Genomic DNA, 18790 nt, shown 5'->3' on the forward strand with positions numbered 1-18790 from the left:
GAACGACTGGAGGAAGCGAGAACCGCGAGTTGAGCATTGGCCCTAGCTCTGGCACTCTTCAGCCCCTGGGACCAGGACAAAGCCGCGCTGGCCTTGGGGGGCTTCCGAGTTCCGTACACCTGATCCAGGACCGTGTCCTTGCCTTCACTGGGGGCGATCACAGGGTCTATGAACCCGTTGAGTTGTCTCATCAGGGTCAGGACTTGCCAGAAGGCGTGCTCAGACTCTTGCAACGATCATCAGGAGAGCGCTGATGAACAGGAGAGCGCTGGCGATCAGGAGAACGCTGACGAGCAGGAGAGCGCCTGTGCGCTAACTCTGCAGAACGCTGACAAGCCCCTGTGCGCTAACTCTGCAGAAGGGTGCGCAGGGGAAGCACCCACACCGTGGGAGGCAACCCTTTGCCCCAAAGGGACCGTTGCCCGTCGGATGACGAGGTCAGACTGCTGTCCATCTGCACCAGGGGCGGAAGGTCTGGAAGGCGTTGGAGAACGAGATCAATCCCCTGAGAGGTCTAAGGAGGCAGGAGCTGCAGGCTGCTTACGGCGAGAAGAATCCCCATCAGAGGAAGGAGGCAAAGATTCAAAAAGGCGCCTCTTAGCACCCTTATAGGGAGACGGGAGGCCCTTACGACGTAGCGGACGGTGAGCCTTACGGCGAAGGCGGCCACAAGGGGGGTCGTCAGGATCATCCGTCCTCCGAAGGGGAGTCTCAGTCAAAGCGCTCCCCCGAGGGGGAGGCTTGGCAGAAGAAGAGCCCGTGGGACTCCCTTCCCCCTTCGAAGGATGTACAGAAGGGGGAGGAGAGCCTTCAGCAACGTCACCCTCATCAGGAACCGCAGAGGTTTGCCCCGACCCATCAGAAGCCTCTGTCACCACGACGTCGACGATAGACAGAGGATCTACCTCTGCTATCACCAGCGACTGCTTAACAGCGGCCCCCAACTGGACAAGGTCAAACAGGGCTTCCTTGGAAGGCAGGACCTTCAGCCCCAAGGAAGCCCAAAGCTGAAAGAGATCATCATGAGACAAAGAATCATTATCAATAACCTCCCCCGGGGGAGGAGGGGGAGCCGCCCCGCTATGGGAGGCGACGCCCTATCCCCCCCACCCAAGGTCGGGAAACAGAACTAGGGCCTGCGCTCCGACTCGGCGGTCTTTCCTTCAGAGCCGGACGAGGGGGAGCTTCGGAGGAGGTTTGGGCGGCGGAAGAAGAGTCCCGAGAGCCTTCCTCCTTCAAGGCAACCCCAGAAGGAGAACGGTCTCTCTTGGACTTCTTCTTACGCCGGCGGCCAAACTTCTCCCACTGGGAGGCAGACCACTCCCTACACTCACTACAAGTATTTTCTCTGTCCCACCGTCGGCCTCGACACTGCGGGCAAAGGGTGTGAGGATCTGTATCCACCGCAGACATGAAAGTACTGCAAGGGCGACCAGCAATACCAGGGCACTTGCGCATGATGGACATCCAAGGGTGAGGCCAACTTCAAACACACACAAGCTGAGGAAAAGCAAAAAAGATTAAGGCTGTCAAGCGAGGACGATGGACAGACACGTCTGTTCATCGCCGGAGCCAAAAGTGAAGTGAAGCAAATCACCGGTGTGTGGGGGGGGAGGGGTAGCAAGCTACCCCTTCCCCTACCCCCCGCTAACCCTCGTTAAAAACTATTGGCTCGTCATTTCAGCTACGCCGAAAGTAAACCCAATGTAAATAGCGTGGTTTGTATTTCGGTTACGGAACAAAATTCTATTTCCAGAACTTAAAGTAACTTACCTTAGTAATAGTTTATTAACATCGTCCGTAAAAAACTTTTGGCTTGATAATTTACATGCATGGCCTTCTTCTTTTAGTTTATCAAGGAGCTGAAAAAAAAAAAAAAATTTCACAATGTATCACTTAAATAATTACTAAATCTATCTTCTAACCACTTACCCATACCCATCAAAACAACAAATACTGTATACAATATTGTATACTAGGCCTAAGCTGTAGATATATAAAATATATGTTCCAAATCCATTGATCAAAACAACTAATCAAGAATATAACTAGTTACATTGTAGCAATTATGGATATCAACCATTTGACTTATGTAAAACCCAAACTAAGATATCGATTTAATATGGCTAACTGTAGCGCTATAAATTTTAAGTAACAGACTCATTTTCATAAGTATGGTGTATTTCTCAAATTGTGATCTTAATAGAAATTACTTAAAAGATATTACTCTACAATAATAACTATAACAGAAAAGTAAAAACTATTTTACCTGTATTAAATCTGGAGGAAGATTATTGGGAAGGGGAATATCATCAACGTTTTCTGGGTTCTGACCATTTTCTTCAAGTTCTTGCCCTTCTGTTTCTTCTTCGCCATCACCTTCATTCTCACCATCTTTCTCTTCACCCTCATCCTCCTCATCAGAATCACTATCACTAGACGAGGAACCTGCAATAGTCAAATTTTACATTGAATATAGGATGAAAATGTAACTGGTATAGCTATATGACCAAGTAAACTGTTAAGTAATTAGTCTTTAGTCCTTATCTCTTGAAGATGCCACTTTTATTGAAAAGAAGTTATGTCCATCAATAGTACACCATATTATAAATGGTTAAAGAGATTTCCACATAAATCAACTTGTCTGTGCTCATCTTAGTTTTTCAACTACAGTGGCTCTGGGAGAGATCCTTAATGATGGCAAAGAAAGTACTATAATCCTAAACAATATCAGTTGGCAAAAGGAAAAGAATGTATCAAAGTTTGGTAAGGTTAAGCCTCTTATCATTGATGGACTCTGAATTAAATAAGCAATAGAACAAAAAAAAATTTTGATAATGAATCTTTTTATTTCTACATTTCGCCTCATATTCATATTGCTTCTCTCTCGAAGCTCGGTTTTATCGGCATTTTCCCATAACGCTAAAAATTTTTTCTTTCTTTCCTTTCAATTAACTTATGCCTCTAGTAAAGTAATGAGATAATCTAATGGTTAATGACAATACCCAAATAATTCAATGGTTAATGACAATACCCAAATAATTTAATGGCTAATACCAATACTCAAATAATTTAATGCCTAATGACAATACCCAAATAATTTAAATGGCTAATGACAATACCCAATGACTGGTGAAGCTATATGGTCTGTCTTTAGATTTTCCCTATAGCCTTTGTCTTCAGTTTAAAAAAAAAACTATTCCCTATCCTCTTGACACCACAAGGGGAAGAGGGTCAGCATCTATATGATCATCATCATCTCCTCCTACTACACTTATTGACGCAAAGGGCCTAGGTTGGATTTCGACAGTTGTCTCTACCTTGAGCTTTTAAATCTATACTTCTCCATTCATCATCTCCTACTTCACGTTTCATAGTCCTTAGCCATAGTTCCTAAATATTTAAGATTCCACCACATTAATCCTTTCTCCCTCCGATGACATTTTATATTCCGTTGCATATTCCATTCTCATCATCTGTCTTACTTTTATTTATCTTGAGCCCAACCTCATGTGATATTTCATTCATTCTGGTAAGCAAGCTTTGCAAATCCCGTGGTGTTCTGCTAATAAGGAAAGCATCATCAGAATACTCTAGGTCCGCTAATTTCCCGTTACCAATCCATTCCAATCCTTCTTCGCCATTCACAACTATTCTATGCATTACAAAATCCATGAGGATGATAACATAGGTGACAACACATTCACTTGGAGTACTCCACTGTTTACTGGAAATTAATTTGATAGGACTCCATTAACATTAACTTTGCACTTGCTATGCTCATGTACAGATTTACATATTTACATCTTCAAGAGGAACTCCATAACACAGCACTCTCGACAAAATTGACTGGTGCACACTATCAAAAGGCCTTTTCATAGTCATCAAATGCCATCAAAAGGGGATTTGTAAATTCTACACATCGGTGAACCACATGTCTTAAAATGAAAATTTGGTGACTAAAACTTTTACCTTTTCAAAATCCTGCTTTTTCATCTCTTAGCTTTTCATCAATCTTTCTCTAGTCACATTAGGATGAGCATACCATATATTATCTTGACAACTGACATGTGATGCCTCTGTAATTATTGCAATTAGTCAGGTCTCTGTTTTTTTTGCTATTTTCACCAACACTCCTAGCTCCCATTCATCAGGTTTTGACTCTGCATACCACATTCTAAAAAATAATCTTGTAAGTATTCTGGTAGTCACTTTATTTTTGGCCAAAATCATCTTAGCAGTTATTCCATCGTATCTCGGGGCTTTCCATCTCTCTGAGTTTTTTATAATAGCTTCGATTCCAAACACAGAGAATTCATTCAAGGCCACATCAAGGCCTTCCTCAGCTTCAGGAATGTCAATTAAATTATTCCCTTCATAACTTCTATTCCTGATGTCTCTAGTGTTCCATATAACGTAGTCTTTCAACCAGCTTTTGCCATAATTTAATAGATAACATCTTGTGCTACATGAACCATATATGCCATGACAGCCACATATGAAATACAAGGTTCCTTAGATTTATTTCAGCAATTGGAGGGTTACCAACTATATCTTCTCCCTAGCAATCTAGTTGTCTAATATAGAGGCTAGGATTGCGGGATGAGGAGTGTTTCGCAGCAGAAGGGTCTAAATTAAATAAAGAATTCTAGGCTCTGTGAGGACCTCTAATCTGTAATGGAGTTGAACACTAGAACCTCAACATCTTTCTTGAGAAGTAAGTTTAGGGTTCAAAATAGGGCAGGTAGTTCAGAATCACTGCCTCATGTATATGACTCACTGACTTTCTTTGATTTTACAAAAGTAGATAAAGAAGTTAACATATTTTTAAAAAATCGTTATCAAAAGTATATTTGTTAAGTGCTGTATTGAAGCTTGGTGCTGGTGTCATTATCATCCTCATCCCCACTATAAAGAGCTGGCTTAGTCTTCTCTGGATTTTCCACTGATAGAGCAAGTTTCCTTTTGGACTTAGAACTTTTAATCTAGTCTGCAATCATACTCATCCACCGTAAGAAGTGAGGCCTCCCCATTCCTAACAATCATTATCTATGTTACAATACTGTCCCCAACACGTGACATGAAAAGAATGCGAATCATAATCGCTCAGAAATAATTCTCTTACAGAATCTAATCAGCAGTGAATAATAAATCAAGAGAACATTATTAAAATCCTTATAACTTAACAATCTGGAGTTCAGGGTTTGTCAACAGCTGAAACCGATATAGAGACTAAAGATGAGGACAGTATCGCTTGCCAAGCAACTGATTATTTCCATTAATTGCTAGCTTGTCTCATTACTTTACTAAAGCCATGTTTATTGAAAGGAAAGAAAATGACAAATTCGAAGATAATTTGTATTTTTCCTAACCATACAAACCTTAGCTATTTACAGAGTGTTTACCTTTTAGCGCAGCTGAAATGACGAGCCAATAGTTTTAACGAGGGTTAATTACCCCCGTGCTAGTTAGCGGGGGGTGGGGAAGGGTAGCTTGCTACCCCTCCCCCCTCCACACACCGGTGACTTGCTTCACTTCACTTAGAGGTAGGACTTGACTTGGGGGTCAGGGATGGCGGGCACATATGTGTAAATAGCTAAGGTTTGTATGGTTAGGAAAAATACAAATTATCTTCGAATTTGTCATTTGTTCCGTAACCGAAATACAAACCACGCTATTTACAGAGGGTGACTTACCCCTTAGGAAGGGTGGAAAGTCCCCAGCCTTACTGACTTCGGCTTGCCCGGGGGCTCGATCCCTCAGTGAGCAGCACTAGAGAGAGGGAGCCCCAGTACCTCACAAGTTCCTAGCATCGCTAGGAACGAGTGGCCTACATAAGCAGTGTGAGGAGTGTGTGACTCGTCCTATGAAGTTGACCTTGAGACCTTTAGATAGGAATTCTAGGATAGGACGTTCCCCATACCACCTCGTCAGGGTATGGGAGACGCAACAGTATTAAGCTAGGAGCACAAAGAAGCATGGGTTACCTGCAGAGGTCGAGGTCAGCTATGCGAGGACCAGGAGGCTGCTTCCCCAAGAGAGGGGAGAATGAAGAAAGAAGTAAGGGTCAGACATACTCTTTCATTCACGCAGACTAAGACCGGGTAACAACGCCCTCAACCTACTGCTACTTGTCCAAAAAGGAGCCTGAGGTTAGACCAGCTGTTGTGCAGCCACCACAGGGCCGATAGAAAACGTATCGAGGCTCCTGTGGGTCACGTCTTGCAGGTAGTGGGCTGTGAAAGTCGTTTGACGCTTCCAGACCCCACCTTGAAGTACCTGCGTCACAGAGAAGTTTCTCTTGAAGGCCAGGGATGTAGCAATACCCCTGACATCGTGGGCCCGAGGGCGACGTGACGGAGGAGGGTCAGGATTCAGGGCATGGTGGATAACCCTTCGAATCCAAGCTGAGATGGTGTTCCTGGTGACCCTCCTCTTAGTCCTGCCTGTGCTCACAAACAAAGCTCGCACATGAGGACGGACTGCAGCCGTTCTCTTCAAGTAGTGCCTCAGACATCTCACTGGACATAGTAGCAGCTGGTCTGGGTCGTTTGTTACAGAACAGAGACTCGCGATCCTGAAAGAGTCGAACAGAGGATCCGGCACTCCAGGATTCTGAGTCTTGGCAACAAACTCAGGGACGAACCTGAACGTTAACTCCCCCCATCCCCTTGAATGGACGATGTCGTACGAGAGACCATGAAGTTCACTAACTCACTTGGCCGAAGCCAAGGCGAGTAGGAAGGCCGTCTTCCAAGACAGGTGGCGATCGGAGGCCTGGCGTAACGGCTCAAAGAGACCTGAGGACTCGAACCACGTTCCAAGAAGGGGGTCTCACTTCCGACTGGGGGCAGGTAAGCTCATAGCTACGTATGAGTAAAGAGAGTTCTAGCGATGAAAAAATATTTACGCCCTTCAATCTGAAGGCCAAGCTTAAGGCTGAGCGATAGCCTTTCACTGCCGAGACAGAAAGGCGCATTTCTTCTCGCAGATACACGAGGAAGTCCGCTATTGCTGGAATAGTGGCATCGAGTGGAGAGATACCCCTTCCACGACACCAACCACAAAAGACTCTCCACTTTGCTTGGTAGACTCCCTCAGAGGACCTTCGCAGGTGCCGAGACATTCTCTCCGCAACCTGTTGCGAAAAGCCTATCCGCGAGGAGACGCTGGATAGTCTCCAGGTGTGAAGCCGAAGCGAGGCTACGGCCCTGTGAGGGACGCCGGAGTGGGGTTGTCTGAGAAGCTCGTGTCGTGGAGGAAGCTCCCTTGGGAGCTCCGTCAGGAGTTGCAGAAGGTCCGGAAACCATTCCGCGTGATGCCATAGCGGAGCTACCAGAGACATCGAACAGTTGACCGATAGTCTGGTCCTGTTGAGCACCCATCTCATCAGACAGAACGGTGGGAAGGCGTACACGTCGATGTTGTCCCACCGTTGCTGGAAAGCATCTTGCCAGAGTGCCTTGGGGTCCGGGACTGGGCAGCTTGAAGTTCAAGGCTGTCGCGAACAAGTTCACAGTCGGGGAACCCCACAAAGTCAGGACTTTGTAGGCTATCTGAGGATCCAAAGACCACTCGGTACTCACTATCTGCGAAGCCCTGCTCAGACTGTCGGCGAGCACATTCCTCTTGCCAGGAATGAAGCGAGCTGATAGTGTTATCGAGTGGGTTTCGGTCCACCTCAGAGTCTCTACTGCAAGATGGGATAGCTGCTGCGAAAAAGTGCCTCCCTGCTTGTTGATATAAGCCACTACCGTGGTGTTGTCGCTCATCACCACCACGGAGTGACCCGCCAGGGACCGTTGGAACTGCTGAAGAGCCAGAAAAACGGCCTTCAATTCTAGCAGGTTGATGTGTAGGAACTTTTCTGATTCTGACCAAAGGCCTGAGGCCCTCTGGTCCAGAACGTGCGCCCCCCCCCCCCCCTTCTTTTGACGCGTCCGAAAACAGAGTCAATTCCGGGGGGAGGACGAGAAGACTCACTCACTTCCGCAGGTTCTCGTCGGCCAGCCACCCCCGCAAGTCCGTCTGTTCCAGAGACCCCATTGGGATCAGAATGTCCGGGGAATCGGATCCTTGATTCCACCGGGACTTGAGCCGCCATTGAAGGGATCTCATCCTGAGGCGGCTGTTTGGAACCAGACGGGCCAGGGAGGATAGGTGGCCTAAGAGACGCAACCACGATTGGGCGGGGAGTTCTTTTCGCCTGAGGAAGGGTTCCGCCACCCTCCTCAGTCTTGCTATCCGGTCGTCTGATGGAAAGGCTTTGTGGAGATTGGTGTCTATTAGCATGCCTAGATAAACCAGTCGTTGGGACGGCTGCAGAGAGGACTTCTCGAGGTTTACCACGATCCCCAGATCCTGGCAAAGATCCAGAAGCCTGTCTCGGTGCCGAAGAAGGGTCGACTCCGAGTCTGCTAGGATCAGCCAATCGTCCAGGTAACGAAGGAGACGAATGCCGTTACTGTGCGCCCAAGATGAAATCAGGGTGAACACTCTGGTGAACACCTGAGGAGCTGTGGAGAGACCAAAACACAGCACCTTGAACTGGTAGATCTTGTTGTCTAGGCAAAATCTCAGGTACTTCCTGGAAGACGGATGGATTGGGATCTGGAAGTACGCGTCCTTTAGATCCAGTGTGCACATGAAGTCTTGTGGTCTCACCGCAAGTCTGACCGTGTCTGCTGTCTCCATGCTGAATCGGGTTTGTTTGACAAACCTGTTCAGAGCTGAGAGATCGATGACGGGTCTCCAGCCTCCAGTAGCCTTCTCTACTAGAAAGAGTCGACTGAAGAAGCCTGGGGAGTCAACTGAACAAGCCTGGGGAGCCGTCCACGACCTCCTGGAGAGCACCCTTCTTGAGCATGGTCTCGACTTCGGCCTGAAGGGCCAGCCCCTTTGCCGATCCCGTGGCATAGGAGCTCAACGACACTGGATTCGCTGTCAGGGGAGGTTGAGATGTTGTGAACGGGACGCGATAGCCTTGGCCGATCACTGAGACCGTCCTAGCATCGGCCCCGTGTTGCTGCCACCTGCGGACGCAACGCTGAAGGCATACCCCCACAGGTGGACATGCAGGGGGACTGCCACCCCTAGGGCTTGCGGCCGCGGCCGCCACCCCTAGGAGTCTTGCCTCCCCTGGAGGACTTACCGCCCCTCTTGACCTTGGCTGGAAAGGGCTGGGGCTTAGACACCACCTTCTTAGCTGCCGGTGCCTGTTTGGGAGCCTTACGAGGCTGTTGCTGCTGTTGTGGCGGGGCTGGAGGCTTATAGGGCCGAGTTGTAAGGGCCCTATGGAGGAGGGAGTCCGTGCTGGATTTCCTCCACCTCTCAGCCGTTCGCTCCATGTATTGAGGCTCAAACAGGTTCTCCCCCAGAAGGGAAGCATGTCGGAGCCTACACACATCCACGGCGGGGACCTTCGGATGTTATCTCTCGGACACAGCATCGCGACGCTTCAACACCGAGTTGGCCCACAGGGTGGTAACCTGGTGCGCCAAAAACTCGATGGAGCAGGTGCCCGAGAGCAAGAAGGTCTCTAGGGCCTTCCTATTGGTCTCCTTGGACAAGTCCTCCGATCGCAATAGGATGCCCAGAGATCCTAGCAAAAAGTCCAGCCACGAAGTGGCCTGCATGGCACACTTAGCGACCTTCTCGTGGCTAAGGATCTCTGCCGCCGAGAACGACACCTGCCGGGCAGAGAGTTTCTCAAGGGGAACTCCCTTCGCCAGCTCCTCCACAGAGTGATGGAGAGGAAGAGCGAGGTTGTGCTCACCCAGGATCTCGAAATACCTCCTCTGCTGAAGACGAGGAGGAGAGATGAGCTTGTTCCCGGCAGTGGAACGACTGGAGGAGGCAAGAAGTGCGAGCTGAGCGTTGGCCCTAGCCCTGGCACTCTTCAGCCCCCGAGACCAGGGCAGAGCCGCACTGGTCTTAGGGCCCTTCCGAACGTCAAACACTTCATCCAAAATCGTGTCTTTGCCTTCACGGGGGGCGATGACTGGATCCATAAGCCCGTTAAGTTGCCTTATCAGGCTTAGGACCTGCCAGAAGGCATGTTCGGACTCATGCTGTTCTCCTCCCTGCGGGCTGGCAGCTAAGTCTCCTGCCCCAGGGATCTCTTCCTGGGGTGACACGTGGACATTCCCCTGGGTAGTCGTGGGTTCCTGACGAATCCTTGCAGAGGATTTAGGGACGGTCTTGGAGTCCTTGGATTCCCTCTTGGGAGGGATACAGAATCCCAACAACGAGGTTCGAGGGGCCCCTTCCTCACGAGACGATTCTCCTGCATGAAGCGAAGTCTCCCCCCCTGGTGCCGAGGGGAAGACTACCGCCCCACTGGACTCACCTGAGGACGGAAAGGCCTCGTCCACGTGAGAAGGAGACAGCACTTGTGCAGGAGAAGGGACCTTCGCGACCGACCTCTTGGGAACCAACTTCGCCCTGGGGGAAATCACCACGAAGTCCACTCCTCTCTTTCTCTTCAGCGTAGGAGAGACAGCCGTTGGTTTGTTACCCTGGCCGGCGAGTGCCGTCTAGGAGCACGCGTTCCTGCTGCTACCACCGGCTGCGGAATTCGCCGCGAACGATGGTCGCGCGAGGGCAAATGGTAGCGCAGGAGCGCGGGCGAGGGTGGGCAGGTAAATGAACGCGTGTCCGAGGCTACGAACGCAAGCGTTGGCGCGACGGCGAGGAAACGCGCTGCCGCGAGGGTGAGGAAGACCGCTGGCGATGTAGATCCACAGGCGATCGATGATGAGCTGGTGAGTTCGGTCGCTCAGGTTGACGATGGCGCGATGTGGCATGTCGACGCGTTGGCGAGCGATGGCGAACAGCATGCGCAGGTGAATGACCGCGCAATGGCAAGCGATGGCGAGCAGCATGCGCAGGTGAATGACCGCGTGATGGGGAGCGATGGTGATCAGCATGCGCAGGAGGGCGATCGTGCAATGGCGAGCGATGGCGAGCAGCATGCGCAGGAGGGCGATCGCGTGATGGCGTGCGATGGCGAGCAGCATGCGCAAGTGGGCGATCGCGAGATGGGGTGCGATGGTGATCAGCATGCGCAGGAGGGCGATCGTGCAATGGCGAGCAGCATGCGCACGAGGGCGATCGCGTGATGGCGAGCTAGAAGCTGGCGAACCATGTTCCTTCAGGAGCGTTGGAGAACGTTGGCGAGCCGGCTGTCGCTGTTGAATAGGCGATACTAAGATCGCCTGTGCGCGCTGGCAAGCAGGTGAACGCTGGCGAGGAGGTAATCGCTGGCGCGTAGGTGATCGCTGGCGAGCAGAAGGTCGACGCGTGTCATGTGAAAGGACAGGTGGCGCGGCAGGTGGTGCGGTGCGTTCACGAGCAGGAAATGGAAGATCACTGGCGCGTTGGCGAACATGTGTTTTTGCCACACGCGCAGCACGATGTTGCGTAGCCACAGGACCAGTTGGTGAGCAGGGAGCTCAGCAGGAACTATAGGGTGCTCAGAGACCGCAGGGCGATGGTCCTCAAATGAGCGCTGACGCTCAGAAGAGAGCTGACGAGCAGGAGAGCGCTGGCGAGGAGGGCGAACATCAGGAGAGAGCCGACGAGCAGGAGAGCGCTGGAGATCAGGAGAGCGCTGGCGAGCAGGAGAGCGCCTGTGCGCCAGCACTGCTCGAGGAAGGGAAGGATCCCGTTGCCCGTCGGGTGACGAGTTCTCCAGAAGGCGAAGATCTGGCAGGAGATGGTGAACGGTCTGCAGAGAGGTTCAAGGAAGGCGGAGCTGTAGGTTGAGGCTGACGAGGAGACTCCCCCCCGGAGGATGAAGACCCAAAAAGGCGCCTCTTAGTCCCCCTGTAAGGGGAAGGGAGGCCCTTGTGGCGTAGCGGACGGTGAGCCTTACGGCGGAGGCGGCCTCGGGGAAGATCGTCGGGACCATCGGTCCTCCGAAGGGGAGTCTCCGTCAAAGCACTTCCCTCAGAAGGAAGCTGAGCAGCAGCAGAGACCGAAGGACTCACTTCCCCCTTCGAAGGATGTACGGAAGGGGGAGGAGAGCCTATAGCACCATCATCCGCAACAGCACCTGCGGCGGATTACCCAGCCACGTCGGAGGCCTCTGTCACCACGACGTCGACAATAGACAGAGGGTCTACCTCTGCTACCGCCGGCGACTGCTTAACAGCGGCCCCCAACGAGACAAGGTCAATTAAAGCGACCCTGGAGGGCAAGCCCTTAAGCCCCAGGGACGACCAAATCTGTAAAAGATCATCATTGGTTAAGGCATTATCAATAACCTCCCCCGGAGGAGGAGGGGGAACCGCCTCGCTATGGGAGGCGACGCCCTCTCCCCCCACCAAAGGTCGGGAAACAGAACAAGGGCCTGCGCTCCCACTCGGCCGACTCTCCTTAGGAGGCGGACGAGGGGGAGCTTCGGAGGAGGTTTGGGCGGCGGAAGAAGAGTCCCGAGAACCTTCCTCCTTCAAGGCTAACCCCGGAGGAGAACGGTCTCTCTTGGACTTCTTCTTACGCCGACGGCCAAACCTCTCCCACTGGGAGGCAGACCACTCCCTGCACTCACGGCACATGTTCTCCTGGTCACACCGTCGGCCCCGACATTAAGGGCAGAGGGAGTGCGGATCCGTAGTTACGTCCGACATGAAAGTCCCACAAGGACGGCCGGCAACTCCAGGGCATGTACACATTGTAAAGAGGAAATAAAAAAATAATGAAGGTCAACTTCCAACCAACACACACGCTGAAAAGAAAAAGCAGAAAATTAAAGGCTGTCACGAGGACGATGAGCAGACACGTCTGATCACCGCCGAGCCAAAAGTGAAGTGAAGCAAGTCACCGGTGTGTGGAGGGGGGAGGGGTAGCAAGCTACCCTTCCCCACCCCCCCGCTAACTAGCGCGGGGGGGGTAATTAACCCTCGTTAAAACTATTGGCTCGTCATTTCAGCTGGGCTAAAAGGTAAACCCTCTGTAAATAGCGTGGTTTGTATTTCGGTTAAGGAACAATTGGAAATTGGGAGATCTTTTTTGTTTTAGGGGTAAACATTGATAAAACTTGACTTACAGAGAGAACCAATATGAACATCAACGGAGGTTCATAAAAATAATAAACAGTAATGGAAGGCAACAACCCAGTACTGTACTCACTTCCTGAAGAATCAGAATCTGAGGAGCTTGAATCCGATCCTGACGCTGACTCCTGGGTGTCACTTTTTTTGTCAACGGCCTCTTCCCTGGCTTTGCTGATCACAGCTTCTATGCTGGCAGCTATACTCTGGTCATTAAGCGCAATATCACCTAGATAAAAGCAAACACAATTCTAGTGGATACCTACATAACAGGGTAAATGTCTCAAGGTACACTAAACACTTTACTACCTATAACAGTATATTATCTACAGAAATGAAGAAATATAAGTAAAACTTATACTTTAGTCATTTCAAAATCTTATTTCTTGACTGGAAACTAACAGATGGCCCCTAAAATCTATTATGTCAATTCAGTTACTTCACAGCATTATAAAACTTAAATTTCTTTTAACACTGCCATCAAGATAACAATCAAGAGATCTTTTCAACACTTTTCAACACTACAATCTTTTAAAAGCAAACGTCTTAACACATAATTAGTTAACAAGCTTTAAAAATTCACATGCATAAACCTTTGCAAAAAGATGACTATGATCCTATTCCTCCACAATGCTAAGACAAAACTTGAGAGCTCATAAAATCACTCAGAGATAAACTTCACCCTCTAAATCAATAATTCAGTCAGAACCTTCAACTGTACGGGAATATCCCGGTTGCTTAATATTCTTACTACACAAAGTAATACTGTACATAGAAACACAATAGAGTAAAAAATACTGTACCTTTATTTTCACAACCATTCATGATTTTATCCATTTCTGGATCGGAGTCTTTCTTTTCTAGATTTTTTGCGTTGAATTTACCAATCATCTTCTTCCTCTTTCTTAACAGTTCCCCTTCATCTAACTTCCTCTTCTTAGGACGGATAACACCATTTTCATACACAGCCTTCAGGAAGAAAAGAATTCATTAGTTTCAAATACGTACTTTTATAAAAATTTAATGAATCATAAATAGTCAAGCAGTCTAAAGGAGTTTTTCTGAATAATTGATAGCTACATGAAAGAAAGCTTACAGAAAATTTAAATACAGTACCAGCAAATGTTTTTCATTCTCATTTGTCCTGTAACTCCATTACTCTGGACATGGTAATACAACTTCTAATAAAATTATTAATTTGTGATGCACTTTTACTGTCTTTATCTAGAATTAGACCATTTCAAATCAATATAATATCCTACATACGTTTTACAAATTAATAATTCTGACATATCTTTTTGAACAAATATCACTTTCAACAAAAACAACATTCATGAATAAAACCGAAAAATAAAAAAATCTTACTTATTACATCAGGACCACAACTCAATACTTAATTATGAATAGGACAAAAATAAACTTAACAATGACAATCTCTTGTACAAAATACAGAAAATCTACTCTTTCTCAACATCTTATCTTATGAAAAATGGGAGCCTTTAATTCACGAACAGAACAAAATGAGACATTCATACTTACTTCTCCTTTGTTGCTTTCTTCTCCTTCTTCTTCACCCTCTTCCTCTGGATCCGATTCGATTCTTTTCTGTAATAATTGAAATTTGTAAGTTATCAACATTAATTCAGCCCAATATCAATAGCATAAATAACTGACCTTTCAATACGAACTGAGGTTGCTTTGGTAGCAGACAACTATTATTATTACATACTATAGAAAGTGGTAGGATGAAGATCTAGAACTAATAAGTGTCATAGAGGAAAATGTACAGAACAGAAGAGTGAATAGAAGGAGCGGGCACGATGAAACTTGACCTTCCCTTGGATGTCCTGACAGGGGTTACCTTGACCATGGATGAGACAAACTTATCAGGGACTACTCTTTTCTGCATCAGGGGAGAGGAAGAAACCAAAATTTCTGTGTGGGAAGGGACTGGATTTTTGCCTTGGGTCCGTAGAAGGCGAGGAAGACCCCTCCAGGGGGATCATGGGAGTTTCCGACAGACAAGCAGGTGGAATACCTGTTGTGAAGGCTGCATGGCAGCCCTAACCAAGGCTCTAAACCACGGCTCCTGACCAGTAGCGGCACTATCGGAAAGTTTCGCTGAAGGTAACGGTGAAGATGGACTCCGCAAAGAAGACTTATTCACTGTCAAAGAAGCTCTTGAGGAAGGCTGTAGTACTGATGTCTCATTCCAAGGAAAAGGAATCATCCAAGAAGGGGGGGATTCCTTCGGAACTTTGAATGCCTGCTGCTCAGCTGTCTTGCTTTTTCAGCTCTCCCTTGCAAACGCAATGTTCTGCATTTGCAGGGAGGAGAACGATTGGGAGAAGACTTACGTCCCTCTGAAGGGAGCTCAGATCGGAAGCTCGAGGAGGAGAAGGCTTAGAAAGCTTCTCTTCCCATGAACAGCGCCATTCATCAGAGTGATGTCGTTCTGGCAAACGTTGGCGATGATCGAGGGCTGGTTCCTAGGGTCGCTGTACTGTGGCAGCGAGGTCACACATAGCCATCTGTCGGCGAGCTGATGATGGAGACTGTTGGTCGTCTGATGATCGTCTAGGCAATCGGCGAGCTGGCGAATGATGAGCAGCGCGAGGTTGATTTAGTTTGCCTTCCGCTCTTGGAGAGCAACGAGTCGTTGAGGAACGACGAGAAGGTGACCGGCGAGCAGCCGAAGATTGCTAAGAAAGCTAGCAAGTGGAGAGCTGCTGGCGATCGGCGAGTTGAGATCTGTGGATCAGAGATCGGTGAGTGATCAGCGCACTGACAATCGGTGACCTGGGGAGGGGCTATGACACCTAGGAGAGTGGTAGACACCTGGAGGGGATCACAAACAGACCACCATCGGCAAACAATGAGCACCAGCCTGTAGACAACTCAGTGATGGAGGATTGACCAGATGGCAGGAACCAGCTTGCAAGCCACAAACAGGAGTTCGTCGGCGAGCAGTAAGCGTACGTCAATTTGACGAACGAAGAGCTGTCGCCTGTCAAGAACGGCAAAAGACGAGTCGTCGAATGCCAATCGGCAATCGATGTGATTGGTAAGAAGCTGGAGATTGTCTAGCCATTGAATTGGCGATTGGCAAGCTGGCGAATTGGACATCTGGCGACTCGCGAGCAGGCGATTGGCATGGCGATCTGCGATCTTAGAGCAAGCGATCAGCGCTCATTGAGCTTGAGATTGGCAAGCTGACAATTGGTAGGTCAACTATCGACAAGCTGGCGATAGGAGAGCTGGAAATAGGCGAGCTGTCGAATGGTTTAGCCGTGAGGTGGCGATCGGCGAGCAGAGATCCGAGACGACGCTCGGCAAGCTGGCAATTAACAATCGGTTAGTTGAAGATCAGCAGTATGGTTCGACAATTGGAGATAGGCGAGCTAGAAATCAGCGATTAGGGAGCTAATGATCGGCGAGCTACTAATCGGCAATTGGCAAGACTGAAGATAGACAATAGGCGAAAGACGAGCTGGCGATTGGTGAGCTGGAGATCGACGATCGGCAAGCTAGCTATCGGTGACCTAACCCTATCGTAAATGGCAGGTCAGGAAACCTTAAAATTTGATGGGCAACGGCGAGCCACAAACAACAGTTCAATGGCGAGAGGTCGGAGAGGAGCGTTGTTAAATAATCAGACAGGCGAACTCTTCAATGCTGGCAAACGGCAAGTCTGAGGAGAGTCCAAGGAGACGGGCAAGGTTCGGGAACCAGAGGGTGAACGGTGAGACTGACACGAGTCGTCCAACTGACGATACATTGACGAAGGCAATATCCGAGTAGTGAGTAAACGGTGAGGTCCTTGACGATCCACTGAAGGGGATCGTTCACCAGGTATCTATGACGAGCCAAACACACGTCTCTTTGCAAAGGTAAAAGAAAATGTCTGAGGCTACGAGGAGGACTACGAACTAAGCCAGCTTGCTGATGATGATGACGATCCTCCGCGGGGAAGACGCCTCAGCAGGAGGATCTCTGGAAGGTCTCCGAAGAAGTCTCTCGCGAATGAGAGAGGTGGTCACCCAAAGGAGAGACTTGCCTCAGACTTTGCTCTGACCCCAAAGGAAGAGACAGCTCAGCAGGGGGGGGGGGGGGGGTTGTATTCTTTGGCAAAGGAAACTGCTACAGCCAATGAGATGTAGCTGTCAGCAATTCTCCTGGCAAGCAGGAAGGTTGAAAGGCAGAGATGATGAAGGGAAGTTTTCCCTCGGAAAGGAAAACAGCCCAACACCTGGGGAGGATGTCCCTAGGAAGGGCAAGTAGTCCAATCCCTGGAGGCGGACCTCCGGGCAGCGCTCTTTGCTTCCCATCAACAAACCTTGTTCAAGCTGAAGGTTTGTATCGAGCACTACCAGAAAAAACGTAGCTTGAGCTAGTTCCTCGAGGTTAGCGTGCTGATCTGGAGCTGCCACAGGCACAGGAGACCAGGAAAGTGACAGTGAAGTGACAGCAGAATCCACAGGAACAAATGAAACTACTCTTCTACGTCAGCTATCTTAGCCGAACGAAGGAGTACAGCATCACTAACTGAGGAAAACTAAAAACAAACTATGCAAAGGCTGGTCAGGTGCGTACCCGCTAGCCAAATCACCAAAGGCCTGTAAAAGCTCCCTTGCTTTTAAATAAGTCATGAAGATGGATTATTAAACCTTGTTGGGAAAAATGTTATTTTCATTAGTAAAATAAATTTTTGAATATACTTACCCGATAATCATGTAGCTGTCAACTCCGTTGCCCGACAGAATTCTACGGAAGGGATACGCCAGCGATCGCTATACAAGAGGGGGGTGTACTCACAAGCGCCACCTGTGGCCAGGTACTGCAGTACTTCTTGTTGACACCACCTTAATTTTTCCTCGGTCCACTGGTTCTATGGGGAGGAAGGGTGGGTCAATTAAATCATGATTATCGGGTAAGTATATTCAAAAATTTATTTTACTAATGAAAATAACATTTTTCAATATTAATCTTACCCGATAATCATGTAGCTGATTCACACCCAGGGAGGTGGGTGAAAACCAGTGTACATGTATATCAAGAAGCTAAGTATCCCGTATTTCATATTATCAGTTATTCAAAATAACAATGAAATTATAAGTACCTGGTAAGGAAGTCGACTTGAGCCATTACTCTGCCTTAAATAAGTTCGTCTTCCTTACTGAGCGCAGCGTTCCTCTTAGGAGGCTGAACAACTCTAAGGTGCTGAAGTATCAAGGGCTGCAACCCATACTAAAGGACCTCATCACAACCTTTAACCTCGGCGCTTCTCAAGAAAGAATTGACCACCCGCCAAATCAACAAGGATGTGGAAGGCTTCTTAGCCGACCGTACAACCCATAAAAAGTATTCAAGAGAAAGGTTAAAAGGTTATGGGATTATGGGAATGTAGTGGCTGAGCCCTCGCCTACTACTGCATTCGTTGCTACGAATGGTCCCAGGGTGTAGCAGTACTCGTAAAGAGACTGGACATCTTTGAGATAGAATGATGCGAACACTGACTTGCTTCTCCAATAGGTTGCATCCATAACACTCTGCAGAGAACGGTTCTGTTTGAAGGCCACTGAAGTAGCCACAGCTCCCACTTCATGTGTCCTTACCTTCAGCAAAGCAAGGTCTTCTTCCTTCAGATGAGAATGTGCTTCCCTAATCAGAAGCCTGAATAGTAAGAAACTGAGTTCTTAGACCTTGGAAAAGAAGGTTTCTTGAAAGCACACCATAAG

General features: G+C 48.5%; 1 protein-coding gene across 12 annotated transcripts in view; it reads right to left on the reverse strand.

Annotated features, from left to right (window-relative positions):
* Positions 1-18790, reverse strand: part of yem (yemanuclein) — a 96361-nt gene that overhangs the window by 60529 nt on the left and 17042 nt on the right. For all 12 annotated transcript variants that reach the window (XM_068394989.1, XM_068394983.1, XM_068394982.1 and 9 more), the window contains exons 5-9: positions 14592-14657; positions 13856-14021; positions 13132-13281; positions 2270-2448; positions 1774-1862 (exon numbers count right to left, since the gene is read on the reverse strand). In XM_068394989.1, the coding sequence (XP_068251090.1) occupies positions 1774-1862; positions 2270-2448; positions 13132-13281; positions 13856-14021; positions 14592-14657 (650 nt within the window). The remainder of the gene's footprint in view (positions 1-1773; positions 1863-2269; positions 2449-13131; positions 13282-13855; positions 14022-14591; positions 14658-18790) is intronic.

This window comes from Palaemon carinicauda, chromosome 20 (genome assembly GCF_036898095.1).
Source record: "Palaemon carinicauda isolate YSFRI2023 chromosome 20, ASM3689809v2, whole genome shotgun sequence".
Classification (NCBI taxonomy): domain Eukaryota; kingdom Metazoa; phylum Arthropoda; class Malacostraca; order Decapoda; family Palaemonidae; genus Palaemon; species Palaemon carinicauda.